This window comes from Heteronotia binoei, chromosome 16 (genome assembly GCF_032191835.1).
Source record: "Heteronotia binoei isolate CCM8104 ecotype False Entrance Well chromosome 16, APGP_CSIRO_Hbin_v1, whole genome shotgun sequence".
In the NCBI taxonomy this organism is placed as follows: Eukaryota; Metazoa; Chordata; class Lepidosauria; order Squamata; family Gekkonidae; genus Heteronotia; species Heteronotia binoei.
Genome location: NC_083238.1, coordinates 36211777 through 36237687, shown reverse-complemented (window position 1 = coordinate 36237687; position 25911 = coordinate 36211777). Strand labels below are relative to the sequence as shown.

Genomic DNA, 25911 nt, shown 5'->3' with positions numbered 1-25911 from the left:
TGTGCAGCTGCTATCTTGGAAGACGGCATTCCTGGTAGCTATCACTTCAGCTCGGAGGGTGGGGGAACTGGCGGCACTACGCTGCGATGATCCCTACCTTCAGTTCCGACCAGACGGGGTGTGGCTACGTCCTGACGTGACCTTTCTACCTAAGGTGGTGTCCACCTTTCATCTGAATGAGGACATTTGCCTACCAGTGTACTTCCCGAATCCTTCAACAGATTCGGGAAGTACACTGTCGGCTTCACGCTCTAGATGTCGGCTTCACGCTCTAGATGTTAAAAGAGCGCTTTCTTTCTACCTACATAGGGTAAAGCCTTCACGTAAGGACCCTCGGCTCTTCATCTCTTATGCTTCGGCCTCACTTGGACAGAGGGTTTCCTCGCAGAGACTGTCAAAATGGTTGACAGAGACTATCAAACTCTGTTATCTCGTACGGAAGCGGCCTCTGCCGGGGCCGGTCAAGGCTCACTCCACAAGGGCAATGGCCACCTCCGCGGTGTTTATGAAGGGGGTGCCGTTGCGAGACATCTGCAAGGCGGCCACCTGGTCTTCTCCGCATACGTTCATTAGGCATTATGCGCTGGACCTCCGGTGGAAGCATAGTTCGTCTGTGGGCCATGCAGTTTTGCAGTCGATGACCTGTTGACGGACCGTGCAACCCTCCTCCAGGTAGGCTGCTAGCTTGCTAATCTCCCATAAGTGTGATGCACAGAGACCACGAAGAAGATAAACAGGTTTCCTACCTGTAACTGATGATCTTCGAGTGGTCATCTGTGCAGTCACACTACCCGCCCACCTTCCCCTCTGCTGCGGGTCCGTCTACAGGGCTCCTGCAGCGGTCAGAAGGAACTGGCGGGATGTCCGCTCCTGTCCTGGTGGGCATGCGCAGGGAGGGGAATGCTTGCGCATGCGCACCGGGACGGGGGCGCGGAAATCCGCGGCTTTGAAGTTACCGATCGTGATCGGCGCCGGCGCCTTCTCCCATAAGTGTGACTGCACAGATGACCACTCGAAGATCATCAGTTACAGGTAGGAAACCTGTTTTTACTTTTTAACATTTAGCCCAGGGGTGGCTAAACTGTGGTTCGGGGGCCTCATGTGGCTTGGAGAATGCATTTAAAGTTAAAGTTGCTTTCTTTCCACCTACCTCTCTCCTCCCTCCATGTATCTTCCTTCCTTCCTTCCTTCCTTCCTTCCTTCCTTCCTTCCTTCCTTCCTTCCTTCCTTCCTTCCTTCCTTCCTTCCTTCCTTCCTTCCTTCCTTCCTGTCTTGTCACTTTCAAACATCTGCTATTCATGTCTTGCATCTTTCAAACATCTGACATTCATGTCTTGTGGCTCTTAAACATCTGGTGTTTGTTCTATGTGGCTGTCACATTAAGCAAGTTTGGTGACCCCTGATTTAGCCTACTGAAGAGTTTTGGAAAACTCTGTAGCCTGTACAGTGTGTTGTGTCATTTTGGTTGGTCTTCATAAAAGGTACTTGCCTGCCCTCATTTTGTGGATTTGCCTATAGTATAGACCAATACAGATGTTTATTTTTGGATTTTGTAAGACATTGCTTCATGTGAGCCAGTACAAATATCTTAATTAAGAGAGAAGAAAAGGTATGTTGTTAGAATGTAAACATGCTTTTAAAGAAACTTATCAGTGTTCCACAGAAAAATGGACAGCACTGGATAAATTTGCCATCTGGTTTCTTTCCGTAGAGTCCGATCAGACTGTCGCTGAAAACAGTGGAGAGTTTTTATGATTGATTCACTGTGAATTGGATTTCCTGGTGACATACGGAATGACTTGAAATTCCACTGTAGGGAAGCACTGTAGAAAACATTAAATACTTAGTAAGAGTGTTTGTAACCCTCGTACATTTAGGTCTTGAATGATTGGCTAGAATTGCAGGAAGGTAGTTTTTCAGGATAGAACCTTCATTCCAGATCACCAAAGTGTTCTCATTTGTAAAGAAAGAGATGCAGAGTTCAAGGGCTGCCTGCAAACCATGTACTCTGGTCTCAGTTCAACAGTGCACATGAAGAGCTCTGAAAAAGAAGATAGAATCCTGCTGAGCAGCTGTTTTGGAAGAAGGAGGAATTCAGTTCCCATTTCTAAGTAGCGGGTCCAGTATTTGCATGTATGATTCCTCATCCATCTCATCCATATGCATGTGTTCTCAAGTCATTTACCTTGGAAGCCTTGTCTTCTAATCCTTGAGATGTGGATTATGATACAGTGTGAACTATGATTCCTCATGGCCAAAAGATGAGTTATGAGCAAGCATGTGTAGTAGTCTCTCTCTCTCTCTCTCTCTCTCCCCCTCTCCCTCCCTCCCTCCCTCCCTCCCTCCCTCCCTCCCTTCCTTCCTTCCTTCCTTCCTTCCTTCCTTCCTTCCTTCCTTCCTTCCTTCCTTCCTTCCTGGTGTGAGTGTTGTACAAATTCTCATGTTAGGTGAGAACAAGACAAACACTTCAGACATATTACTAGGGTTCATTTATATGACTTTTGGGATTAATTTGCCCTGACTTTGATGTGCCAGGCTAGCCCATTTAGCGTTTCACTTAATCTGCCCTGACAGATACTTGGGCAAGTGAATGAATGGGATATAATCTAGAAACAGTGCATTTTTTCTTTGCATTTGGTTTTAATAGAAGGTAATAGCATCCCAGATAATTTAGAATCAATATCTAATAATATGGAACCAATATATGAAATTCTCGAGAAGTCCACATCTGCAGATACTTAAATCAAAAGACTGAGGCTGTGAACAGATAAGAGAGATCATTCCACAGCCTCCCAAGCCCCAGATTTGCAAAAAAGCCTGAAATCTTAAAGAAAGGGGGGGATTAACAACCCCACACAGCATCTGTAGCCTCAAGAAATGAATGCTGTCAGTGGTCATTGCTAGGCAATCACAACAGTATTGTCACCCTTCAGGTCATGGTTTCTATCAGTAAAAGGTAAGGGTACTTTTTGGGGCTGTTTTGGCCTTTGAGGAAGTCTCACTGGGCAACTTGGTATCTCACAAGTTGCATGACGCACCCAGGCCTGACTCCTTGCTGCTATTCAAGAGCAGTCACTTCATGAATGCCAATATGTCATAGAGATTAGAGTTTTGGGTCTGAGATACTCAGGTTTGAATCCCCCCTCTGCCATGGAAGCTCACCGGGTGACTTGAGCCAGTGACATGTTCTCAGCCTAAACTACCTCACAGAGTTGTTGAGAGAACAAAACAAGGAGAGGAAAATGATTTGAGCTGCTTTGGGTCCCCATTGTGGAGAAAGGCTACATATAAATGAGATTCCATGGTGGGTGTTGAAAAATGCCTGGGATCTGTGAAGAATTGTGCCCTGGATCCTTGCCTATCCTTGCTTCTAAAATCATGTAAAGAGTACATCATCCATTATTATAAATAATTATGAATTATAAACTTAGGGCACCTTCCCTCAGCCACTCAAAGAGGTAGTTATCTGACCTCTACTAAAAAAACAAAAACAAAACAGCACCCAACCCTACAGAAAAATTATGTAGCCAATTATTGCCCTGTCTCTAATCTGCCTTTCCTAGTAAAAATGATGGAAAGAGCAGAAGCAGACTAGCTCTACTCTTTCACTTCACGCACTCCTCACTGTCAAATCCTCCTTTCTCTTTTTAACTTTCTGACAATTTCTGTCTCTCATACTCCTAAAATACTCTGACAATGTTAGGTTTTGGATCTCTGTCTAGCCCAGGGGTGGCCAAACTTGCTTAATGTAAGAGCCACATAGAATGTGTCAGATGTTTGAGAGCCACAAAACATGAACATCAGATGTTTAAGAGTCACAAGACATGAATATCAGAGGAAGGGAGGGAGAGAAATAGATGGGGGAGGGAGAAGTTGAAAGAAAGCAGCTTTAAATGCATTCTCCAAGCCTCTGGATGGCTTGGCTTGGATAAGTGATTTAAAGAGACAAATGTGTTTTTCAAGCTAGCTAATGGTGTGGTGAGGTGAGGACTTCAGGAGTCACACAATATGTGTAAAAGAACCACATGTGGCTCCTGAGCCACAGTTTGGCCACCCCTGATCTAGCCCTTAATATGTCCTCTAAAGTATTCTATTCCCCCACCCCTAGAATCTTAATGCCTTTCACAGCACTAGTATAGGATTCTGATCAGAAAACTGCTTCAGGAACTATCAATAGACCTTTATGAACTTTGATGCAATCCTTGCGGAAGTCTCCACATCTACAAAAGGTCTTTTGGCAAAACTTTATAAAATTTTGATGAGTCTAGACTCCTCTCCATTACACTATCAAAGAGCTTTGGAAGAAGATCTTAATAAGACCATCTCTCTTACTTCATGTTTAAAAATCTGGAATTCTCCTGTTTTTCTGTTTTCAGTGTTAGAATGCAAATATTTAAGATCATGTCACGCTGGTATTATTCCCCCAGGAAATTACATCAGATCGGTTCTAATCTTAGTCCACTTTGCTGGAAAAATCGTGGCCTGGTAGGCACTTATTTTCACTGTTGGTGGGAATGCCCCCTCACTCAGCAATTCTGGCTTGATGAATTGAAACAAATCTCACTGATTACATCACAGACTTTACAATTGTCACCTGAACTTCTGTTATTAGATCTATGGGAAGAGTCAACCTCAGATATTCATCATAAAAACCACAAAAGCTTATGGCCCAAGATTTTATTATTTTAGGTGGCATGGATTAATTTAATTAATAGCTATTGTATGCCAGTGTGTATAATATAGCCAGGAGATCCTAAGAGTGTCTGGCAGCCAGAAGTTTTAGCTCTTTCAGTGTTATGCACCACTAGGTGTTGAACTAAACTTCTTTTTAAGGCACGAGACATTTCAAATGTGGTTTGGCAATGCCCCCCTCTGTGTCATGCCCCTGGTATTCATTGGAGGTTGCCCGTCCAAGTACTAGCCAAGGCTTGACTCTGCTTGGCTTCTGAGATCTGATGAGATCGGTCTATCCTGGGCATGCATCTTTTTGTTCTTTCAGTCTCTTGCTATCATTTGACTTGATTTACCCAGTATCAACTCAGTAATCTCTTTTGGTGTGTGCAACTATTCTTTGTATATAAGGGTGGTCTCAGAGGGTGGCAAGTTGGGGTAGCTGGTACTCTCTGGAGGGCTAGATATGGCCTTGGATCCTGCCAGTTATTTATCTCTGCAGTAGCATTTTGCCAGTAGCATTTCAGAATGAAACCGTATTCCACATCGTCGTCTTGGCTGTAGGAAACTAGGAGATCAATGTTGTTTGGCTATTCTCTAACACCAGCCTGACAGCTGTGCTGAGTGATAAAATTGCCCAATTAAATGTCACTCATTAGTCACTTGTATAATCAGCCACTTTAAAACTGGGCGAAAGCCGCTCGGGCTGTTCTTTATTTTGTCGGGGGGGTTTTGTAGCAGGAACTCTTCTGCATATCAGGCCACACACCCCTGATGTAGCCAATCCTCCAAGAGCTTACAGTAGGCCCTGTAATAAGAGTCCTGTAAGCTCTTGGAGGATTGGCTACCTAAGAGGGGTGTGGCCTAATATGCAGAGGAATTCCTGCTAAAAAAAAACCCGCTGGTCTTAGTGACTATCTAGGGTGATATTGACAAACTATTGGTTTACACATGCAGCAGAATGAACAGGGAATGGAACAGCAGAGAAAATTATGAAACATTAGAGTGGATTGTACCATTTCAAACTGTGTCTGTGAGATCACATATTTGAACACTCCCTTATAGAAGGGGCTCCTACTAAGCTGAACTCTACCATAGCTGAGAGTCAGCTTTGCTAAAGCTTTTCTCATGCTTAATTTTCTTTTTCTGGCAGGCAGTTCTAAATGTTGGGGAGCCTTTAAAATGTTGGGGAGCTTCCTTTTGCAGCCTGAAGTGGTACGGTCTGCTCTACCAAATCTGGATTCAGCCTAAACACCCCATTGCTTATGTTGACTAGGAACTGAATTTTTGCCTCATTGGGGTGGGGGAGAGCTGGCAGTTAAGTGTGTTGCCTGAATAATTAGTGTATATTCATGGAAAATGCAGAGCTTTCAATAGGGTTGTGTATATAGGCTGGTATCCTTACCTGTCGGGTTCTTGCTGTAAACATACAACAGTTGGATAGATGCCACTGATCATAACCCTTTCAATTGGCCGCCCCTTGATGATGATGCGTAAAAGAAAGTCATGGGCAGACGGGAAATATGTTTTATTGTACATGGTAATGAGTACTTATTAGCGGGCTAAGTGCTATGCTTCTTCCAGTATGAGAGCTGTTAAAAGCAGGTCCTGGGAGGCAAGTGCGGTGTGTGAGGAAGATAAGAAGAGTTGCATCCAAGCGGCTCTTAATAAGCAGATAATGGCTGACAGTACTGGATGTTTTCCAGTCGGTACTCGAGTGCTCTTTAACTGTAGAGCGTTAAGTAGTTTGGAGAGCAGGCATCATGAATATCAAGGATTAGGGTTTTTTGGGTGGAAATCTTTGGTTAAAAACTCTACATAGATGAGACACACTTGATTGTTGTGCTTGCATTTATAAAGAAAGGAAATGAGAAAAACAGAAAATACATGGTTCATTTAATTATGTATACTCCACATTCTCTTGATCACATATCTGCTCTTTTATACAGTTAATGTATTTGCATTTGGGTGTATTCCCCCTGTACACACGGCATTCCGCACATATGCTGTATTTAAGGTTACCAGCAGGGGATGGGGGGGATTGGGTTCCCTGCTGCATGATGGGAAACTCTTGAAGATTTGGGGATAGAGCCTGGGGAGGACAGGGACTTCAGTGGGGTACAGTGCTATGGAGTCCACCTTCCAAAACATCCATTTTCTCCAGGGCAACTGATCTCTGTATAGATTCTGGAGATGAGCTGAAATTCTGGGTGATCCCCAGGTCAACCTGGAGTCTGGCATCCCTAACTATATTCCTTTGTTTTGTGTTACTTTCTCATTACTGCCAGAGCCTGCTTTCTATCTCACAGACTATGTGATATTGACATTTAGTGAATGGTCTGTCCCATCATATGTCATTCCACACTTTGAATTTAACTCCTAAGGACAATTCAAAACAAAAGGAATAACTGTCTTTGAAGAGTAGTTCTCTCAGATCTCTTTCAACCTAACGTACCTCACAAGGGTGTCTGTTGTGTGGAGAGGTAGGGAAGGAGATTGTAAGCTGCTCTGAGAGTCCGAGTGAAGGGTGGGGTATGAATCCAGTTCCTCCTCCTCTCGAGTTAGGGTTGCAAACTCCAGGTTGGGGAGTTCTGGGAGGTTTGGGAGTGGAGCCTGGGGAGGGCAGGATTTTGGGAGGGGAGGGCCCTCAGCAGGTTGTAATGCTGTCCACTTTGGACTCCACTGTCCAAAGCAGCAATTTTCTCAAGCGGAACCTATCTATCTTGTCTGGAGATAAGTTGTAATTCTGGGAGCTCTCCAGGCACTACCTGGAGGTTGGAAACCTTATCTCAAGCTCATGTAGTTCAGTCTCCTCCAGGGCTTTTTTTTTTTGTAGCAGGAACTCCTTTGCATATTAGGCCTCACCCCTCTGATGTAGCCAATCCTCCTGGAGCTTACAGTAGGCCCTGTAAGAAGAACCCTGTAAGCTCTTGGAGGATTGGCTACATCAGGGGTGTGTGGCCTAATATGCAAAGGAGTTCGTGCTACAATAAAAGCCCTGGTCTCTTTTATGTGAAGAATGCTACAGTTTCCTTCTCACCTTTAGTGCCTTGACTGTTAGTCAGACGCCAATATTTTAACTGTATTTATTGGGCATTTCTTTATTGGGAAAGCAAGGCTCCGATCCTTGTGCACACTTACTTGAGAGCAAAACCCGCTGAAGTATGTAAGACTTCTTAGTGAACGTTGGATTACGTATCCATGTGGACTCACTGAGCTGCTCTTATGAAGCAAGTCTACTTGGAATCTGATGCACCCTATAGGTTTTAGCAGACCATGTAAAATATAGTTTTAATTTTTAAATCCCATGTTACCACTATAATCTTATTAGGAAATAGCAAAACATGTAGACTATTTCTGGTTTTTATCATTCTGTATCTTTGGCTTCTCCTTGTTCCTGATCGCTGGGAAGAAACCCACAACAGCAGACTGCTATAATGACCCTTAATATACAGTAATGTCATGCTTTCGACAAATTATATTGGTTTCTGGTAATTTCTCACCTTGGTACTTTTTTTCAAAAGTGGAATTTTGTTTTAATCTAAATATTAACATTTTGCTGCCATGTTGGGGGCTATCCAGTTGTAGCATCTCCCCCCCGTCCGCCATCATCTTTGTGTGTCTGCACCTGGAAGGATATTCAGAGAGATGGCTGAATAAATACTGCTCAGCCTCTCAACTGCTGGTATTCCAAGGAGGTCTCCCATACAAGTCCTATATGGCCAAGGACCTGTCTACCTTAGGGACCATCTGTCCCAACATGTTCCCCAGAGGGTACTTAGATCTGGAACACAAAATCTTCTGTGGATCCCTGGACCGAGGGAGGCATGATTGAAAAACTACTAGAGATAGAGCTTTTTCAGTCGCCGCCCCTATTGGTGGAACCAACTGCCGAAGTTCACTCAGTTCCGCAAGGCCTGCAAGCCAACACTATTCCGGCTAGCCTTTAATTAAACTGCCGATATAGTGATACTGAGAACACCTAAGTGCTCGGAATACCATCAAAAGTTAATCTGACATTAGCACCAAACTGTTTTTATTGTTTTAAAGTGTTTTAATTGTTGGAACTGTTCTATTGATGTTTACTGTAGTTTATTGTTTCTATTGTTGTGAACTGCCTTGAGGTGGGATATAAATCCAATAAAAAGGAAAGGGAAAGGTCCCCTGTGCAAGCACCAGTCGTTTCCGACTCTGGGGTGACGTTGCTTTCACAACGTTTTCACGGCAGACTTTTTACGGGGTGGTTTGCCATTGCCTTCCCCAGTCATCTACGCTTTCTCCCCAGCAAGCTGGGCACTCATTTTACCGACCTCGGAAGGATGGAAGGCTGAGTCAACCTGGAGCCGGCTACCTGAAACCCAGCTTCCACCGGGGTTTGAACTCAGGTCGTGAGCAGAGCTTAGGACTGCAGTTCTGCAGCTTTAACACTCTACACCACAGGGCTCTTACTGGCTCCCCATCGGGGAATTGAACCCCGGTCTCCCGCGTGACAGGCGGGGATACTTACCACTATACAAATGATAAGCATAAACCTAAATAAACCTAATAATAAACCCAATAAACCTAAACCTAAATACTTGCCAGAGTTGACCCTGCTTAGCTTCCAAGATCTGTCATGATTGGGCTTGCCCTGGTCAAGGCCATCATCTTCTGCTTCAGATAAGGAGAAGAAGAGAAACCAGGTTTGAGAGAGGGTCCCTCTTTTTCCAGCATGATGCTTCGAGAATTTCTAGAACCTTGAGTAGACCAAACTGCCGTATGGCCAACTAGTCTGTATAGCTCTTGCACTGGTTAAGATGAGAACTACTTTTCTTACTTGTCTCCATGAATGGTGCTGCAGTTTCTCATTCCATATGATAAGCCAGAAATTTCACATTTTCCTTAATGTATGCCTTGGGTTGTTTCCCAGTACATGTCACTAGAACAGAGATAGAGATAAATAGGCAAGGTAAGCCATGGTAAATAAACCGTATTCAGCAAATAACTGAGTTGAAAGTAGAGAAGGCTCGTATATATTTTAGACTAACAAGCAACGCAGAGCCAACATGAGATGGTGAGGTTTAAATTTAATATTAAAAACTTAGGCAAAGCTACGGATGCAAAAAAAACTCCCTCTGAATCAAATCCATCATTGATGAACTCTCAAAACTGCATTTGAAGAAAAAGTTAAGATATTCCAGCATTCATTCTGGCCTTAGTTCAGTACGTTGCACTGAAAACTACAAAGTGTAAATATATAGCTGTGGAAGTCATCATAGTTGAACACAGAAATCATGTTTCTTGATTTTCAGATTATGGACAACACATTTGAAATTATGGTTTGGAAAAGGGGAAGTATCTAAATATTTTTTTATACAGGTGATAAGAGAAAACATGGAATTGGTGCAAGGGGCAAGGAGGGTCTAAGGGAGAGGGATTTGCAGCCCCAGCACCTATTGGAGGGGAGAGTTCAGCAAAGGCCAGGACCCTTCAACTGCTCCCCAATAAACACAAAGACACACAATGTTTTTGGAATAAATGTGGAATAAAATGGCTACAGCTTTATTGGTTACAGGTGTAAGCAGCATTGGCATACATAGCATGAGTCCACTGAATCCAGTATCGACTGACCCCTTCTGCCAGTCCATGCACCCTGTCACATCCAGCCAGCTGGCTGAGGGTGGGAAGAACCATGGAATGATAGGTTTTGAGATTCCACAGGGACAGTTGCCCCTAAGTGGCCTCCCCACCAGCTGAACTGAGGGTCACCCCTGAGCTGGGCATCACTGTATGCTGGGAAAATGGTATGCAGGCTGATTCCCCCCAAATGGACCTGGCCCCATGCTGATACCGCCACAACAGCAAGGTGCTCACCCCTGTCTAGCTCCTGCTAATGCTTCTACAGCTGTAGCCAGATTGGTAGGCCATGTAGAAAAATATCCAGCAGGAACTTACTTGCATATTAGGCCACACCCCCTGATGTTACCATTGCTTAACACACTTTTTGTGGGAAAAACCAAGCAGGGACTAATTTGCGTATTAGGCCACACCTCCTGATGCTGAGCCAGTTGGAACTGCGTTCCTGCTCCTAAAAAGCCCTGATAGTGTTTGAACTTGAGTCTCTTCCCACCCCCCACCCCCGTGAAACATTTTAACAGCTTATTCACAATGTGCACCTGCTTATCATTTACAGGCTTTTTCTGTAAAGGAAAAGTACTGTGGTGTAAAACAATCCCAGAACAATCAGCTATTACGTTCAAGGAAGATTTTTAAAAACTTCATATTGTGTCATTAGTGTGCGGTGAGGTAGTTTTTTATGAACTCCATGCATTGAAATATACTGGAGATGCGTTTGTGTGAAGTGCTGTCCACTCCCATCTTTTGATGACCTTATCAGTGTCCTCCAAAATGTTCTATCATTAATAGCCTTGCTCAGGTCTTGCAAAGGAAGGCAAGTGACTTCCTTGATTCAGTCAATCCATCTCACGTGGGTCTTCCTCTTTTCCATCTGCCTTTAACTTTTCCCTAGCATTTTTGTCTTTACCAGTGACTTTTGTCTTCTCATAATGTCTTCAAAGTATGATAGCCTCAGTTTAGTTGTTTTAGCTTCTGGGGAGAGTTCACACTTGATTTGATCCACTTACTTGTTAGAGGTATTGTTTGGAAAATCAGGTTTTATATCCCAAACAGTTCAATGGATCATTGGATCAAAATGAGATCAAAAGCTCTTTAGTATAAAAGCTGAAACATAAGTTTATTTCTACAGGGATGGGGAACTGAGATGAAAAATAAGAAAGGCTATCAGCTACATCTTATCGCTAAGATAGTCACATTGCTAATGGAGATTCTTCCTCCTCCTCCATGACCTCTCTACCTAGACAAAGAAAGTCACCTGACTAGCTGACCAATAACTTAAGCAAACAAATAGTCCTTTCCTGGGCTTTGTCTTCATTAGCAGACAGCCAAGTTTCTTTTCCTAGGTCAGGCAGACGATAGGTAAACATATTTAACCCTATAATGACTGGAACTTAGATTATTGCAAAAGACATGCAGAACAGGTACAGAATTCTAACATTACTGTCTTTTTGGAAGTCCATGGTATTTAGTAAAACTCTCATCCAAACACCACTTGTCAAATGAATTAGATTTCTTCCTGTAAGCTTTTTTCTTTGGCCAACTTTCACACCCATGCATAGCAATAGAGAAGAATATTACGGTATGCATTCTCTTGATCTTGGTTGCTAGCAATACATTTGTACACTTCAGAATCTTTTCTTGCTCCTTCATGGCTGTCCTTCCCAGTCTCAAACTCCTTTGAATTTCTTGAGTGCAGTCTAGTGGAATAAAAAAATACCAGATGAGTTTTGCCAGAACGCATTGATTCAGAGAAGTGTTGTGCCCTGGAGAGATACAGCTTATTTTTTCATTTTACAGAAAGTTTAACTGATAACTTTCTATGGAGCTGGTGGTGTGATAATTCCAGATGGATATCTATTTAAGTCTGTAGCAGCAAAATAAAACAGAAGTCCAGTGGCACCAAATTTATTCCAGCATAAACTTTTGCAAGCCATAGGCAGCTGATAAAGTGAGCTCTTACTCATGAAAGTTTACACTGCAATAAATCTCATGTGTTATTAAATACATAAAAGGTGTCCCAGTGTGTGTTGGGGAGGGTGGGAATCTAAACAAAAATACCTAACTCATTTGAAGGTTCTGCCCAAAAAACCTGGCTGTTTTGTTGGAAGGCATTTTTCAACCTCAAGATAGATTGGAATTTGGCATGGTGTAACACACTCAAAATCAGGGATCGTTTTGTAGACAAATAGGTGGTGGAGTTCATCCAGGGATTGTTATGCAGCTGCAATACTATTCAAGGGACAAGGAGGTGGAACTCTCAGAAGGAAGAGGTGGAACTCTCAGAAAGGTTCAGGAGCTGCGCTTCTATAAGCACCCACTGAATCTGAGGCCTGCCCAAAATACATTTTGTGTCATATTTCTTTACACACCATTGTCAAATTACTCAGGGCTTTTTTTGTAGCAGGAACTCCTTTGCATATTAGGCCACACACCCTGGAGCTTACAGTAGGCCCTGTGCTAAGAGCCCTGTAAGCTACATCAGAGGTGTGTGGCCTAATATGCAAAGGAGTTCCTGCAACAAAACAAGTCCTGAAATTACTTAATTATCAAGTCAGTTCTTATATTGAGCAGGGGGTTGGACTAGATGGCCTTTGTGACCCCTTCCAACTCTGTGATTCTATGATTCTGTTGCATGCTAACTTTTAAAAGCCCGTTATGGAGTATAGATGATCCTTGGTGATATATGTCCAAAATATGAACAAAACCCATTGACTTGCATACTACAGATCTGTTAGGCCAAGAGCAAGGATACTTCCAGTGAAAAAAGAGGTTTCTTGTGCTAAAGGAAAGCACCGACATAGAGCAGATCTGTAGGGTCTAAGTGGCCCCTTGTGCATTACACCACAATAATATTTTAATGAAATATTTAGGCACAATATGTGATTTTTTTTAAATGCACAGTTCAAAAGATGGCTCATGAGTCTGTTGTTACTAATCTCTTGTTTTTGTGCTTAGAAGTTGAAAGCTAACTGCAGTTTAAACATTAGAAATAGAATCATGTGTGCCTCTAGGGTCAAACTACTGCATTTGATAGTTTCTCTTTAGCTGTAGGAAAGAGAAATATGCCAGAAAACAAGATAACACAGAAATTAAAGATATGTCACCTCAGAATGAGCAAACGTTTTCATCCTTCCTTGTTAACTACCCTAAGGTAAAAAAGGCTGAGTCACCTTAATTTTTTTTATTGTAGCATACATTTTTGTGGACTAAATCCTACTTAATCAGATGCATGAAATGTTTGCTCTGAATTGACTTTTATGCATACACATACACAGACCGATTTCACACTAGGTTTGTTCTGGGCGGAGAGCTCTTTTGCTCCCGGAGTTTCTCTCCATTTTCCCACAAGTTGCCCTGGAGCTGCGAGTTGGCGTTCTGTTATTCTGCAGCAAGCGAGATCCTCTGACAAGTGGTTTGTGCTTGTTGTGAAAAAGTGGCACACCAACTAGCAGCTCCGAGGCAGCTTATGCAAACATGGCTAAGTGAGAAATGGATGTGGTTTGCCATTGCCTTCCTCTGCAGAGCTTTCCTTGGTAGTCTCCCTTCCAAGAACTAACCTTGCTTAGCTTCTGAGTGCTGATGAGATTGGCCTATATCATGCCACCTTCCCGCCTGTGTATACCATTTACTAGTCTGTAGCATATCATCTAAATTTTGTTTTGTGCATTTATTTATTTTTTTTGCTTATTTCTCTTTGCTGATCTGCATTATTGTCTAGTATTCCTTCCTGAGGTGCTGAGAGTTTCCACTCTTCCCTGTTCTCTTCTCCCTGGTGGAGTAACAACTATGTGGGTTGTTGAACTACAATGGGCAGGAGGAAGGAGACAACCTTCCCACCTCTTCTGACCACTGATTTCCACTGACAGAGTAGGTGTGGGGGATTGATTTCTCCCCCTCTGCTCCTCAGTTCAGCCCAATAACCCGTATGGCTATTACTTCGCAAGGGTCCTGCAACCACTAAGAGTTAACCTTCCTAGAATTCAAAATGGCTGCTGGGAGGGGAAAGGAAAGCAGATCTGTGACCCTTTCATTTCCAGAGGTTCCACAGAATCCTGGCTTTGGGGCTGCTGTTTGTTCACAACGTGTTTGATCAGAAAAGCTTAGCTAGACATCTGGGGGGCTTCCCTTATGGTAAGGCAGACTTTGCTTCTATTCTGTAGCTGCTGTTCCTTTGTTTGACAGAGGCCGCACACTGTTTGAATTCGGGACTTTCCTAGAGACTGACTGCTTTCATGCTTCTTTCCTGAAGTGAATTGATAAAGCAAGTCAGTTTAGTTTTCCTTTCCCGTCTGTCATCTCTGTAGTTAACTGCTGCTTGCATGTTCGGTCTTGACTGCTAGATGTACACGTAAAGTGCTGTCAGTTACAGCAGCCACACAGGGTTTTCAAGGCAAGAAGACATTCAGAGGTCGTTTGCCATTGCCTTCCTCTGCATAAAGGGAAAGGTAGTCCCCTGTGCAAGCACCAGTCGTTTCTGACTCTGGGGTGATGTTGCATCATGGTGTTTTCATGGCAGACTTTTTACAGGGCGGCTTGCCATGGCCTTCCTCAGTCATCTATACTTTACCGCCAGCAAGCTGGGTACTGACCTGGGAAGGATGGAAGGCTGAGTCAACCTTGAGCTGGCCACCTGAACCCAGCTTCGTGAGCAGAGCTCAGGTCATGAACAGAGCTTGGACTGCAGTACCACTCTCCATAGGGACCCTGATATTCCTCAGTGGTCTCCCATCCAAATACTGACCATGACTAACTCTGTCTAGCTTCTGAGATTTGTGAGATCAGGCTAGTCTGGGTGTCCACCATCCAGTAATATTGCATTGTTGACTTTCTAATTATTAATCCATGCACAGTAGAAGGATAGTTATTTTGCTAACTAGGTAAACTGGGTCTTTGGTTTCATACTTGTGTGATTTCTCCTATGACCAAGTGAATCCTTCTCTGGGCTAATTGAGTTGTAATCCACTTCATTACTTGGGTTATGAAGGCAGATGAGAAGCTACTTAGTAAGCATAATTTTATGAAGCACAAAGCACCCGTTTTTATGTGTTGTGGAGACCTGTGTACTAGTAGAAGGTTGCAGGGGAGTATTCAGAACACTAGAGAAAGCTCTCAGCGCTGTGAAGAGCAAAGCCCTGGGTAGCATTATTAAAAATCATTTATCTTAGAACTTCTTTGTTTTTTAAAGCACAAATAAGTTAAAGGAAGGCTTGCTTTGTGATCACAACGCTGCAGTCTTTGTAGAAACAAATAACATTAAGTATCCTCCTGAGGCGCAGAAAAGACACAATATATAAGAACCAGTAATACAATTACAAAGTAGAGCGTATGTGTGTGTGAGAAAGAATGTGAGAGCGAGCGTGCACAGGGTGGAAAAATCAGTCAAAACATCCCAAATAACATACACACTTTATCCAAATCAATACCACGTAGAAATGTGTACCCAAACTTCCATTAAGGCAGCAGTTCTTAAAGTTTGGGAAATGGGACCCGCTTTTAAACTTACAGATTATTGTAAACTGTTATGTTTTATTGTTTTATACTTGTAACTGAGATTGTTGGGGTTTTTTTTATAGCTATTAGTCACCCTGAGTCTGCTTTTGGAATGGGATGGATATAAATTGAAGGTAAATAAATAAATAAACTTCTGTACTTTTCAGGACCTGCTTGTAAAGTAACTCCATGCTGTTTTCCCCTTCTCCAACATAAAATGTAGGACTTTTCTGTCAATTATCTACTGTACTTATAATCCTTCTTTTTTTCTGAGACACAAAGCAGATTACACAGTATAAGTTGAAAATAGCTCAAACAAAGAGAAATCCACATGATGGTGTAGTTGATATGAGGAAGCATCCAATGAGCATGTTCTGTGACTAGGGTTATCAGAGTCTGACTGAGCATAGCATTTTAGGTATGACACGGAGTGTGGATGTAATGAAGAAAAATGATATTATATCAGTAGAAAGGCAATGAGATGACAACAGGGTAATGTGAGCAGCCAACTGATAATTCATCCTGTACGCAGTGACATAATTTACATCCCTTTTCCTTTCATAAAATGCCTTCCTGAGCTATATACATTGGTCAAGTATATTTGTGTGTTTGTGTGTGTTTATTTGTAGCATTCATAAATACATAGCATTAGCAACAGGCCAGTGAGCGCATTAGGCAGACGCAAACCCAAATTTGCTGTCAAGCCTACCAGAGCCTTCTGTTGCATCCTTGTCCCTCCTTTTGGTCTTGTCGTCTACTTGTGAAAGAGCTGTGACCTGCTTTTGGCTTCTGACCTACCGTCGAGTACTTCAGTAGTAAGGTATCACCTCTGAAGGGAACAGAAAAATATCTAAAGCTAAGATCTAAACAGCTAAATTATTGTCTGGAAGACTGAAATAGCTTGTTCTTATAAGGATTTCAGAATGTATTGTTGTTAACCATTATGTTGAGCAAGAAAAGGAATAATTTTGAAAGGAACCGCGCACATGCATGAAGCTGCCTTACATTGAATCAAAGAGCCAGCCCATCACAGTCAGTATTGTGTACCCAGATTGACAGTGGCTTTGAACAGTCTCAGGCAGAGGTCTTTCACATCACCTACTGCCAGACAGATCATTTTGACTGGAGATGCTGGGGACTGAACCTGAGATAAGAATGTAAGAAGAGCCCTGCTGGATCAGACTAGTGGTCCATCTAGTCCAGCATTCTGTCTCACCCAGAGGCCAACTAGATCCCCTAGGGGTGTCGAACTCATTTGTTATGAGGGCCAGATCTGACATAAATTAGACCTTGTCAGGCTGGGCCATGTGTGTCATAAAAGGTACTGCCAGATAGAAGAGATACAAATTTTCTAAAGGACACAAACACAAAGATTTTTAAAGAGCTTAAAATAAAACATGCTTAAAACATTAGCACTCGTTGGTCTTAAAGATGCTTTCTTTGTATTTCTCCTGTGTGATCTAGGGAACTGGGGAAAGGAAGCTCTGGCTCTTTCCTTCCTTCTCCGGAAGACAAGAAGGGGGGGGAATAACTTCAGCCTATAGAAGGAAGAGAGGCTTGACCCAGTAGCTCTGCTGTGGGATTGAGAGAGCCTGGCAGAAGGAAGCAAGGGAGAGGGAGAAGGAAGGAGATGACAGCCAGTTTCTTGGGGGCCTGATAGGAGCCCTCTGGAGGCCTCAGTCAGCCCCCGGGCCACATGTTGGACAACCCTGCCCTAGATGGCCAGCAACAGGGCATAGAGGCTGAGACCGTCCTTTGATTTTGTCTCCTGGCTCTGGGATTCAGAGGTTTACCGAATGTGGAGGTTCCTCCCTGAATGTGGAGGTTCCCCTCAGTCACCATGGCTAGTAGCCACTGATAGACCTATCTTCCATGAATCTAACTAATCATCTTTTAAAGCGGTTTATTCCTGTGACCATCATTACATCCTTCGGCAGTGAAATCCACATTTTAATCACTCTGTATGTAAAGAAGTATTTCCTTTTGTCCTTCCTGAATCTATTGCCCATCAGCTTCATTGGATAAAACATGCTTCATTGGAGTGCTAGCATTTTGAGAAGAGAAAAAATTGTCTTAGTCAGCTCTCTCCACCTGATGCATAATTTTATAAACCTCTATCTTATTCCCCCTTAGTTGTCTCTTTTCTAAATGGAAAAGTCTTCAGCTTCTCCTCACAGGGAAGGTGCTTCAACCTTCCTCTGTAATTTTTCCATCTCTGCAATATCCTTTGTGAGATACAGTGACCAGAAACAGGGGTGGAATTCTAGCAGAAGCTCCTTTGCATATTAGTCCACACACCCCTGATGTAGCCAATCCTCCTGGAGCTTACAGTAGGCCCTGTACTAAGAGTCCTGTAAGCTCTTGGAGGATTGGCTACATCTGGGGTGTGTGACCTAATATGCAAAGGAGCTCCTGCTAGAATTCTACCCCTGACCAGAACTGTACACAGTATTCCAGATAAGGCTGCACCATAGATATGTATATTATAATATTGGCCATTTTATTTTCAAACCCTTTCCAAATAATTCCTAACATAGAGTTTGCTGGCAGGGACTTGCCATTAAGCAAGGGTGCAGGAGCTTTTACTTTCACACATCCTGAATAATGCACATTCAGTCCACTTTGTGGATTGAAAGTGCATTGTTCAGCATTTGAGAAAGTGCTTGCTTGCGACTGCCTGCCAACGTCCAGCTTCCAGATCATCTCATCTAGGAAGAGTGCCAAACTGCTAACTAGTTGAGTGGCACTAAGGAGATACAATTAGTCAGTCAGAAATTTTATTGTGTATAGCCATTGGCCGTTACAAAACAACACAAACACCAGAATTCCCAGATAACATCTTCAGAAGGGCCGACATCAAGAAGTTACAGTGTTTGATATCACTCTTGCTCTTTTCTTAGCTGCAAGGGCGAACAAAGAGACTCTGTAGTGGGGTGGCCAAACTGTGGCTTGAGAGCCACATGTGGCTCTTTCACACATATTGTGTGGCTCTCGAAGCCCTCACCATCCTGTTGGCCAGCTTAAATCACTTCTCCAAGCCAAACCAATTGGTGGCTTGGAGAGTTCATTTAAAGTTGCTTTCTTTCCACCTCTCTCCCCTCATCCTTCCCCCCTTTATTTGTTTCCCTCCCTCCCTTCTTGTCTTGTGGCTCTCAAACATCTGACATTCATATATTGTGGCTCTCAAACATCTGATGTGTATTCTGTGCAGCTCTTACATTAAGCAAGTTTGGTCATCCCTGCTCTGTAGGATATTTGAGCATCATTCTGATGCAATTATGGTTATTCCTGACAACAAACTGAATTTTCCAGTGGAAAGGATTCCAGTGCACTCACACAGCTCTCCTCCATTGCTCTGCATCCTTAGACAATGGTAGTCAATGGCAATTTTCCATTGAAAACCAAAAAATCAGGTTGTATTGGTGATGTTGGCCTTTTTCTGTTTCTGTGACGATCCGGAAATTCTGAAAAATTTGAAATTTTATTCCAGCTCTTCCCCACTTCTGTTCACCTGGCTGCTATCTAGAAGGAAGCTGTAGGCTTTCTCAAGCACAAACCCCTTTCTAGTTGAGGGATGAATTTAATTAAAAGCAATGTCAGCACCTTTTGCATTGTGACTTAGAGAATGATCTGTTCTCTGAGACCTAAGCATTGTGCAACCAGTATAAAACTTAAACCTGCTTTTGAAGCGTAGCTATTTTACAGCGTAGATCCAGTTGTATCGCAGAGGTCCTCAGTGTGGTGTCTGTGGATGTCATGGTGCTAACTGACACCTATTGTGGTGTCTGTTGAATGGTTTTAGAAACTGGGTGGGGCTAGCTAGGGCTTTTTGCCCAGCAAGGCTTCTGATTGGCTGTGCATATTTTTTAAAAAGTATTGCTTGGGTGGCAACTGCTGCTACAGGACAAGGGTCTTCATGATTTGGCAGAAGGTAAGCTACAGCAGCAGTTTTGTGGCTAGCTCCATGTCCTGCAGTAGCCATTTTTTTTAGCTGCCCCACTCAGGGCTATTTTTGTAGCAGGAACTTTTTTGCATATTAGGCCACCGCCCCCCCAATGTAGCCAATTGGCTACATTGGGGTGTGTGGCCTAATATGCAAAGGAGTTCCTGCTACAGAACCCTGGCCTCACTACACTGTCTCAGAATTCCATAGGTGGCTGCAGGCTCAGAAAGGTTGGAGATTCCTGGTTATGAGGAGGAAGAAGAAGAAGAAATTGGATTTATATCCTGCCCTCCACTCTGAATTTCAGAGTCTCAGAGTGGCTCACAATTTCCTTTATCTTCCTCCCCCACAACAGACACCCTGTGAGGTAGGTGGGGCTAAGAGGGCTCTGACAGCAGCTGCCCTTTCAAGGACAACCTCTGCCAGAGCTATGGCTGACCCAAGGCCATTCCAGCAGGTGCAATTGGAGAATTGGGGAATCAAATCCAATTCTCTCAGATAAGAGTCTGCACACTTATCCACTATACCCAGCTGGCTCTCAAGGACTTTACAGGGCACACATGCTTCTCTGAAAAGTAGCTGTTCGTCATGCGGTGTGGTGGGCAACTATACTATTTCTAGAAAAACCTTCAGATTTCCATGAAATAAATCAGTAATATAACAAGAAAAAATTGATGTGCAGTTTTGCATGCATGATATGTGTATGGTAACTTTATAAAGAATACATAGGATGAGACTTGGAAGAGACTTTAGTGTTCTTAAAAGATAATATCATGCTATAAACTTTGTTTATTCCAAAGTCACATTTTTTTCTTTCCACCAAAATAGTTTATAAAGAGCAGACACAATAACCCCTAGCAAAAATGATACAACGTTGGAGTGAAGGGAGTACAGGAAAAATGTACGTATTAGGGGGAGTAGAATGTTAAACAAATTCCTTTGGGATCCATTTATACCCTCTGGGGTGGGGGGAGAAATTTTAATTAGGTAGCAATCCTAAACAAGTATAATCTGATGTTATTCAATGAAGCTTATTCCCGAGAAAAGGTCCTTAGAATTGCTGCAGTAGTTATTTTATCATTCATGAATAAATCTCTACCAGAGGGTTTTTTTCCCCCTGAAGGGTATGGAATCCAATTAGAGAGAGAAACTGATACAGCAAAGAGAGAAATATTGAATATTTTAATTTTTTTTGAAGGGTGGCATGAAGTGGAAGCAAATAGCAGTCATGTGTATAAGAATGTTTTAAATTAGAATAAAGTGAACCAAATACCAAGCCACAGGAAAAGATTTTGATATTTAAAAAAATCTCTCTCTAAATGAAGCGACTAAATAATTGGATTTTCAGGGCTTGTTCAGTTAGTGTTTGATTTTTTGGATATTTTAATTTCTGTTACAATTTGAAAACATAAGGAGGAAACTTGTTGTGTTAAGTAACAACTAGTTGTATTTTTGTACCTGTCAGAGGTGAGGCTGCACTCCTGTATGCACTTATTGGGGAATAAGTCCCATTGAACCCAATGGTACTTACTTCTGGGTAGACATGCTTAAACTTGTGCTCTTAGCTTCCCAGAACTACTACTTTTGAGGAAAAATGGGTCCCATTTTTAAAATACATCCCAACTTACAACGTTCTACCAAGCAATTTATCTCAGCAAATCTTTTCACTATAAGATTTTAACCTATATTTTCTTGTAGCTCTTCTTGTCTCCTACTTATTTTTCACTGGACTGGGGATGAAGTCAGACAGAATTTTCAAGACATTATTGAACAATGGTTTGAACGTTATGCTTTAGTTGTTAATCTGGATCACTTGAACTTTTTTCTATTGAAAACAGAACTTGCATGAGGTATAAAGTATAGGATATATTGTAGTTGCATGGATATTGTTTATTTCTCAATATATATGATCTGTATCATCATAAATTGTAATAAAGCTTTTGAAAATGGGAAAAAAGTCATGTATCTGGACTACATCTTGGTAGAATAGGATGCTGTGATTGGCATGAAAAATGAATCAGTGTTAAATCGATGGATTCTCTACCTATGAAATGCCTAAAGAAAAGGTTGCACATTGTGCTGAATATAGAAGGTGTATTATGTGTGTGTGTGTTACAAGGGACATGGAAGTTTCTAATGTTAATATTTTCTTTATCTGTCAGGACCGCCGTTTTAATGATGAGATTGACAAACTGACTGGATACAAGACCAAGTCGTTGCTGTGTATGCCAATAAGAAACAATGAGGGTGAGATTATTGGTGTTGCCCAAGCGATAAATAAAATTCCAGGAGGTGCTCCTTTCACGGATGATGATGAAAAAGTAAGATTTTTTTTTTCATTCTCCTTTTCATATTGGTAATACAGATAAAGCTTTTGCAGCTATTCTTTCAGAAACATATGGAAAATGGTACTAATTAATGAATGTGGTTCTGTTCTCATACATGATTGCATCTGATTCATAATTAACTATTTTTTCTTTTGGTTTTAAAATACTTTACCGTTGTGTGAAAACCTCTCTTGATAGTGTAATCCTATTGACTTCAGTGGATGTAGAATGGTGTAACTGTTTAGGAGGGCATGTTACATTTTTGGACTTAAGGGGTAACTTTCCATTTTGAACTGAAAAGCATTGTGGTCACTGATCCCAGTTGGTGCGACAATATCTATATTTCTCACCAAGTCTTGAGACCTTCTCAGAAACAAGACCAATCTCATTTCTGCAACTTGACTTGAACATACGTTTACTCAGTCAATGTGAGGGTAATTGAACTCTCCAAGTATAATAATATTATGCTTTAGTCTCAAAGATCAGCCTCAAGAGTTTGATCAGATGGGCAACAGTATACCCGCACATGTGGTTATGTACACATTTTTAATTGTTCATTTAATTGCTGAATCTGTTGTAAACATTTAAGTCCTGTTTTGCAGTGATTGCTGTAGATTGTGTGATATCACTTCATAAACTTAATGGCCTCAGCTGTTTTCAGAGGCAGCTTTAACCTCATCTGTGCCAGAGCTGAAATACAAGCCCATGTGCCCTTCCATCCAGATTGTCTTGTGGCCCTTTCTTCTCAGTACTGCTACCATCAGCATGGATGACTTCATTGCTTGTGTTCCTCCTCTTCTGGTTGGCGAAGTCTTCATTGATGTTGGTGTTCTAGAGTGCTGGACAAGATTTCTATATGGAGGTGCCACCTTGCACATTTTCCTCTTGATAGTCGGCATCTTTCTGGGCATCATTCATCACTAGATGAATGCAGTACAGATATGCTTTTACAACAATAGCAACTTATTGTGGATATTGAGTAGGGGAGGGCAGACTTTATGGTTCTGGGAGTTACTTATTTTTCATCAAGTGCTGTGTGAGCTGCTGCTGGTGGTGCCATCAGCTCACATCCAACTTATGGCGACCCTCTAGGACACGGGTGTCAAACATGTGGCCCAGGGGCCAAATCAGGCCCCCAGAGGGTTCCTATTAGGCCCCTGAGCAACTGACTCTTGTCTGCTTCCTTCTCCCTCTCGCTTCCTTCTGCATCACAGCTCCTGGTTCCCTGGGGAGGGAGGGAAAGAGCCAGAGCTTCCTAGTTCCCTGAATCCCATGAGAGAAATACAAAGAATGCATTTTTAAGACCAACAAGTGCTAATGTTTTAAGGTTGTTTTTAAAAAATATATATTTAGTTGTATTTGTCTGTGTCTGTTAAAAAGTTTATATCTCTGCTACCTAATCTTAAATAGGTACACACATGGTCTGGCTCAACACGGCGCAACAAGGTCTCATTTATGTCAGATCTGGTCCTCATAACAAATGAGTTTGACACCCCTGCCCTAGGGTGTTCAAGGCAAGAGAGGCTCAGTGGTGGTTTGCCATTGCCTGCCTCTGCATAGCAGCCCTGGACTTCCTTGGTGGTCTCCCATCCAAGTACTAACCAGGACTGCTTAGCTTCTGAGCACTGCTGGGCTGGGTCGGGCCACGCAGTTCTGGTTGGGCCACGCAGTCCAGGATCATGTTTCCAAATGGCAATGAGCCTACATGATGAAGAGAATTTTTCTGTTCCAGAGATTGACTATGGCTGCATGGTGTAGCAAAGTATCTCTGTTTCGCTAATTGCATTCCATACTTGCCTATGTTGTCTGCAGACTGAATACATAGCAGTATTAATAAAAATGTTTTGATTTGTCTTGCTTTCATTAAATACTCCCTACGCCATTATTGCTTCTCAAATTAAAAAAACAACAGTAGCCTCTACTGCTGGCAGATTTTTATCTTGTTTCAGAATATATTATCAGAAGAATCAAGCATCAGTCTTTCTAAAGTTCACTTAGAATTCGTGACTGGCATATTATCTTTTACTGTTAAATAACAAAACCTACAGTAAGCGAAATTAAGACGAAGCGGATGAGATTATGGATGCTGATAACCTGTAGCTAGGTAGTTTAAGATCTTGAGCTGCTTCGCACTTCAAAAGTATGTGCATTAAAATGGATGAACTCTTGAACAGAATCATTTATTTCTCCTTTGTTTGAATTGCGCCAAAATCTAGTTAATTATGTATCTATAAATCTTGAATCAGTTAATAAGTATCAGTGAATTCTGCCTAGATTAGCAGTCTCCACTTGCCTGTTAACAGCTGTATATGGTGAATTGTAACACTGCATGAAAATAATATCTGCAATAGCGCATATGTCTAAAACGTTCTGTTAGCTGGTTCCTTTGCCTTGTAGTGTGTGGGTGTAAGGGGGAAGAAATCGGTATTGGTTCTTATATCAGCAGTACTAGGTGTGTAGGGAAAAAAGGGATGCCAGTGTCTGTCTGTAGGGTGTTAGACAATTAGTTTCATATTAAATCTCACACACACATAGGTTAAGATTTAAAAAAGGAGGTAGCATCTTAAAGATGGAAAGATTTTTTGTGTAGCATGAGCTTTTGCATTGGGAGCATCAAATGCTCTAGTCCTTGAAAGCTTTTGTCTTAGAAAAGGTGTTGCATTCATAGAATGTGGTCTCTGCCAGGGGTGGCCAAACTTGCCATGTAGATAAGAGCCACATAGAATAAATGTCAGATGTTTGAGAGCTGCTAGACAGGGATGTCAGGTGTTTGCGAACAGGGAGGAAGGGAGGATGGAAGGAAGATAGATGGGTGAGGGAAGAGGAAAGAAAACGACTTTAAATGCATTCTCCAAGCTACTGACTGGCTTAGCTTGGAGAAGTAATTCAAAGAGACAAATGCATTCTGCAGGTTGCCGGTTGCGATGGAGGCTTCAAGAGCCATATAATACGCGTGAAAGAGCTACTTATGGCTCTTGAGCTGCAGTTTGGCCTTCCCTGCTCTATGCTGTTTTTTAGCATTGCTTTTCCTCTTCCCTTTCCACCTTATTTTCATCAGCTAGCTGCCCCCAAATATCAGAGGGTTTTTCCTTGGGCTAGGCTAAATGCTTTCCTCTCTACCGTTTTGGTGAGTGGGAGTCCAAGGGATACCCTAGTCCAGACATCTCCAACATGCTGCCAATGAGCACCATGGATACCTTTTGTGGTGTCCGCCAGATGTTTTAAGAAAGTGGGCAGGGCCAGGTGGGACTTGTGTTCAGCAAGGCTTCTGATTGGCCACTGGACATTTAATTAGCTGTGCAGATGTTTTAAAAATACTTAAAAAAAATACTTGGGCAGCAGCTGCCACCACAGCATAAGGAACTTCACTGTGTGACAGAAGGTAAGCTGCGACAGCTATTTTGTGACTGGCACCGCCTCCTGAGGCAGCCATTTTGTCACTGTATCCACCATACTGTGTCAAAATTCCAGAGGTGCGCACAGGCTCAAAAAAGATTGGGGGAACCCCTTCCCTATTCAGATAGATTTATGTTCACATGGCTCTGAAGCTATTGGAACTTCATCCCATATTTTCTTTGATTGTGTGTTGACTGCTGCTTTGGGAGATCTGTGGATGCAGCAGTGATAGGGGGAGGGTCTGTGGCTCAGTGGTAGAGCATCTGCAGAAGATCGCAGTTTCAATTTCCAGCATCTCCCATTAAAAGGTCCAGGTAGTAGGTGATGTGAAAGATCTCTGCCTAGACCCTGGAGAGCCGCTGCTAGTCTTAAGTAGACAGTACTGACCTTTGATGAACTGATGGTCTGATTCAGTGTAAGACAACTTCATGTGTTCATATGATTTTTTTCAAGGTTTCCCTTGTTTCC

The 25911-nt window shown here is 42.4% G+C and overlaps 1 protein-coding gene across 1 annotated transcript in view; it reads left to right on the top strand.

The window, feature by feature from the left end:
* PDE11A (phosphodiesterase 11A) overlaps positions 1 to 25911 on the top strand; it is a 284908-nt gene that overhangs the window by 23900 nt on the left and 235097 nt on the right. The window contains exon 2 of the mRNA XM_060257021.1: positions 21883 to 22041. Coding sequence (XP_060113004.1) covers positions 21883 to 22041 — 159 coding nt within the window. The remainder of the gene's footprint in view (positions 1 to 21882; positions 22042 to 25911) is intronic.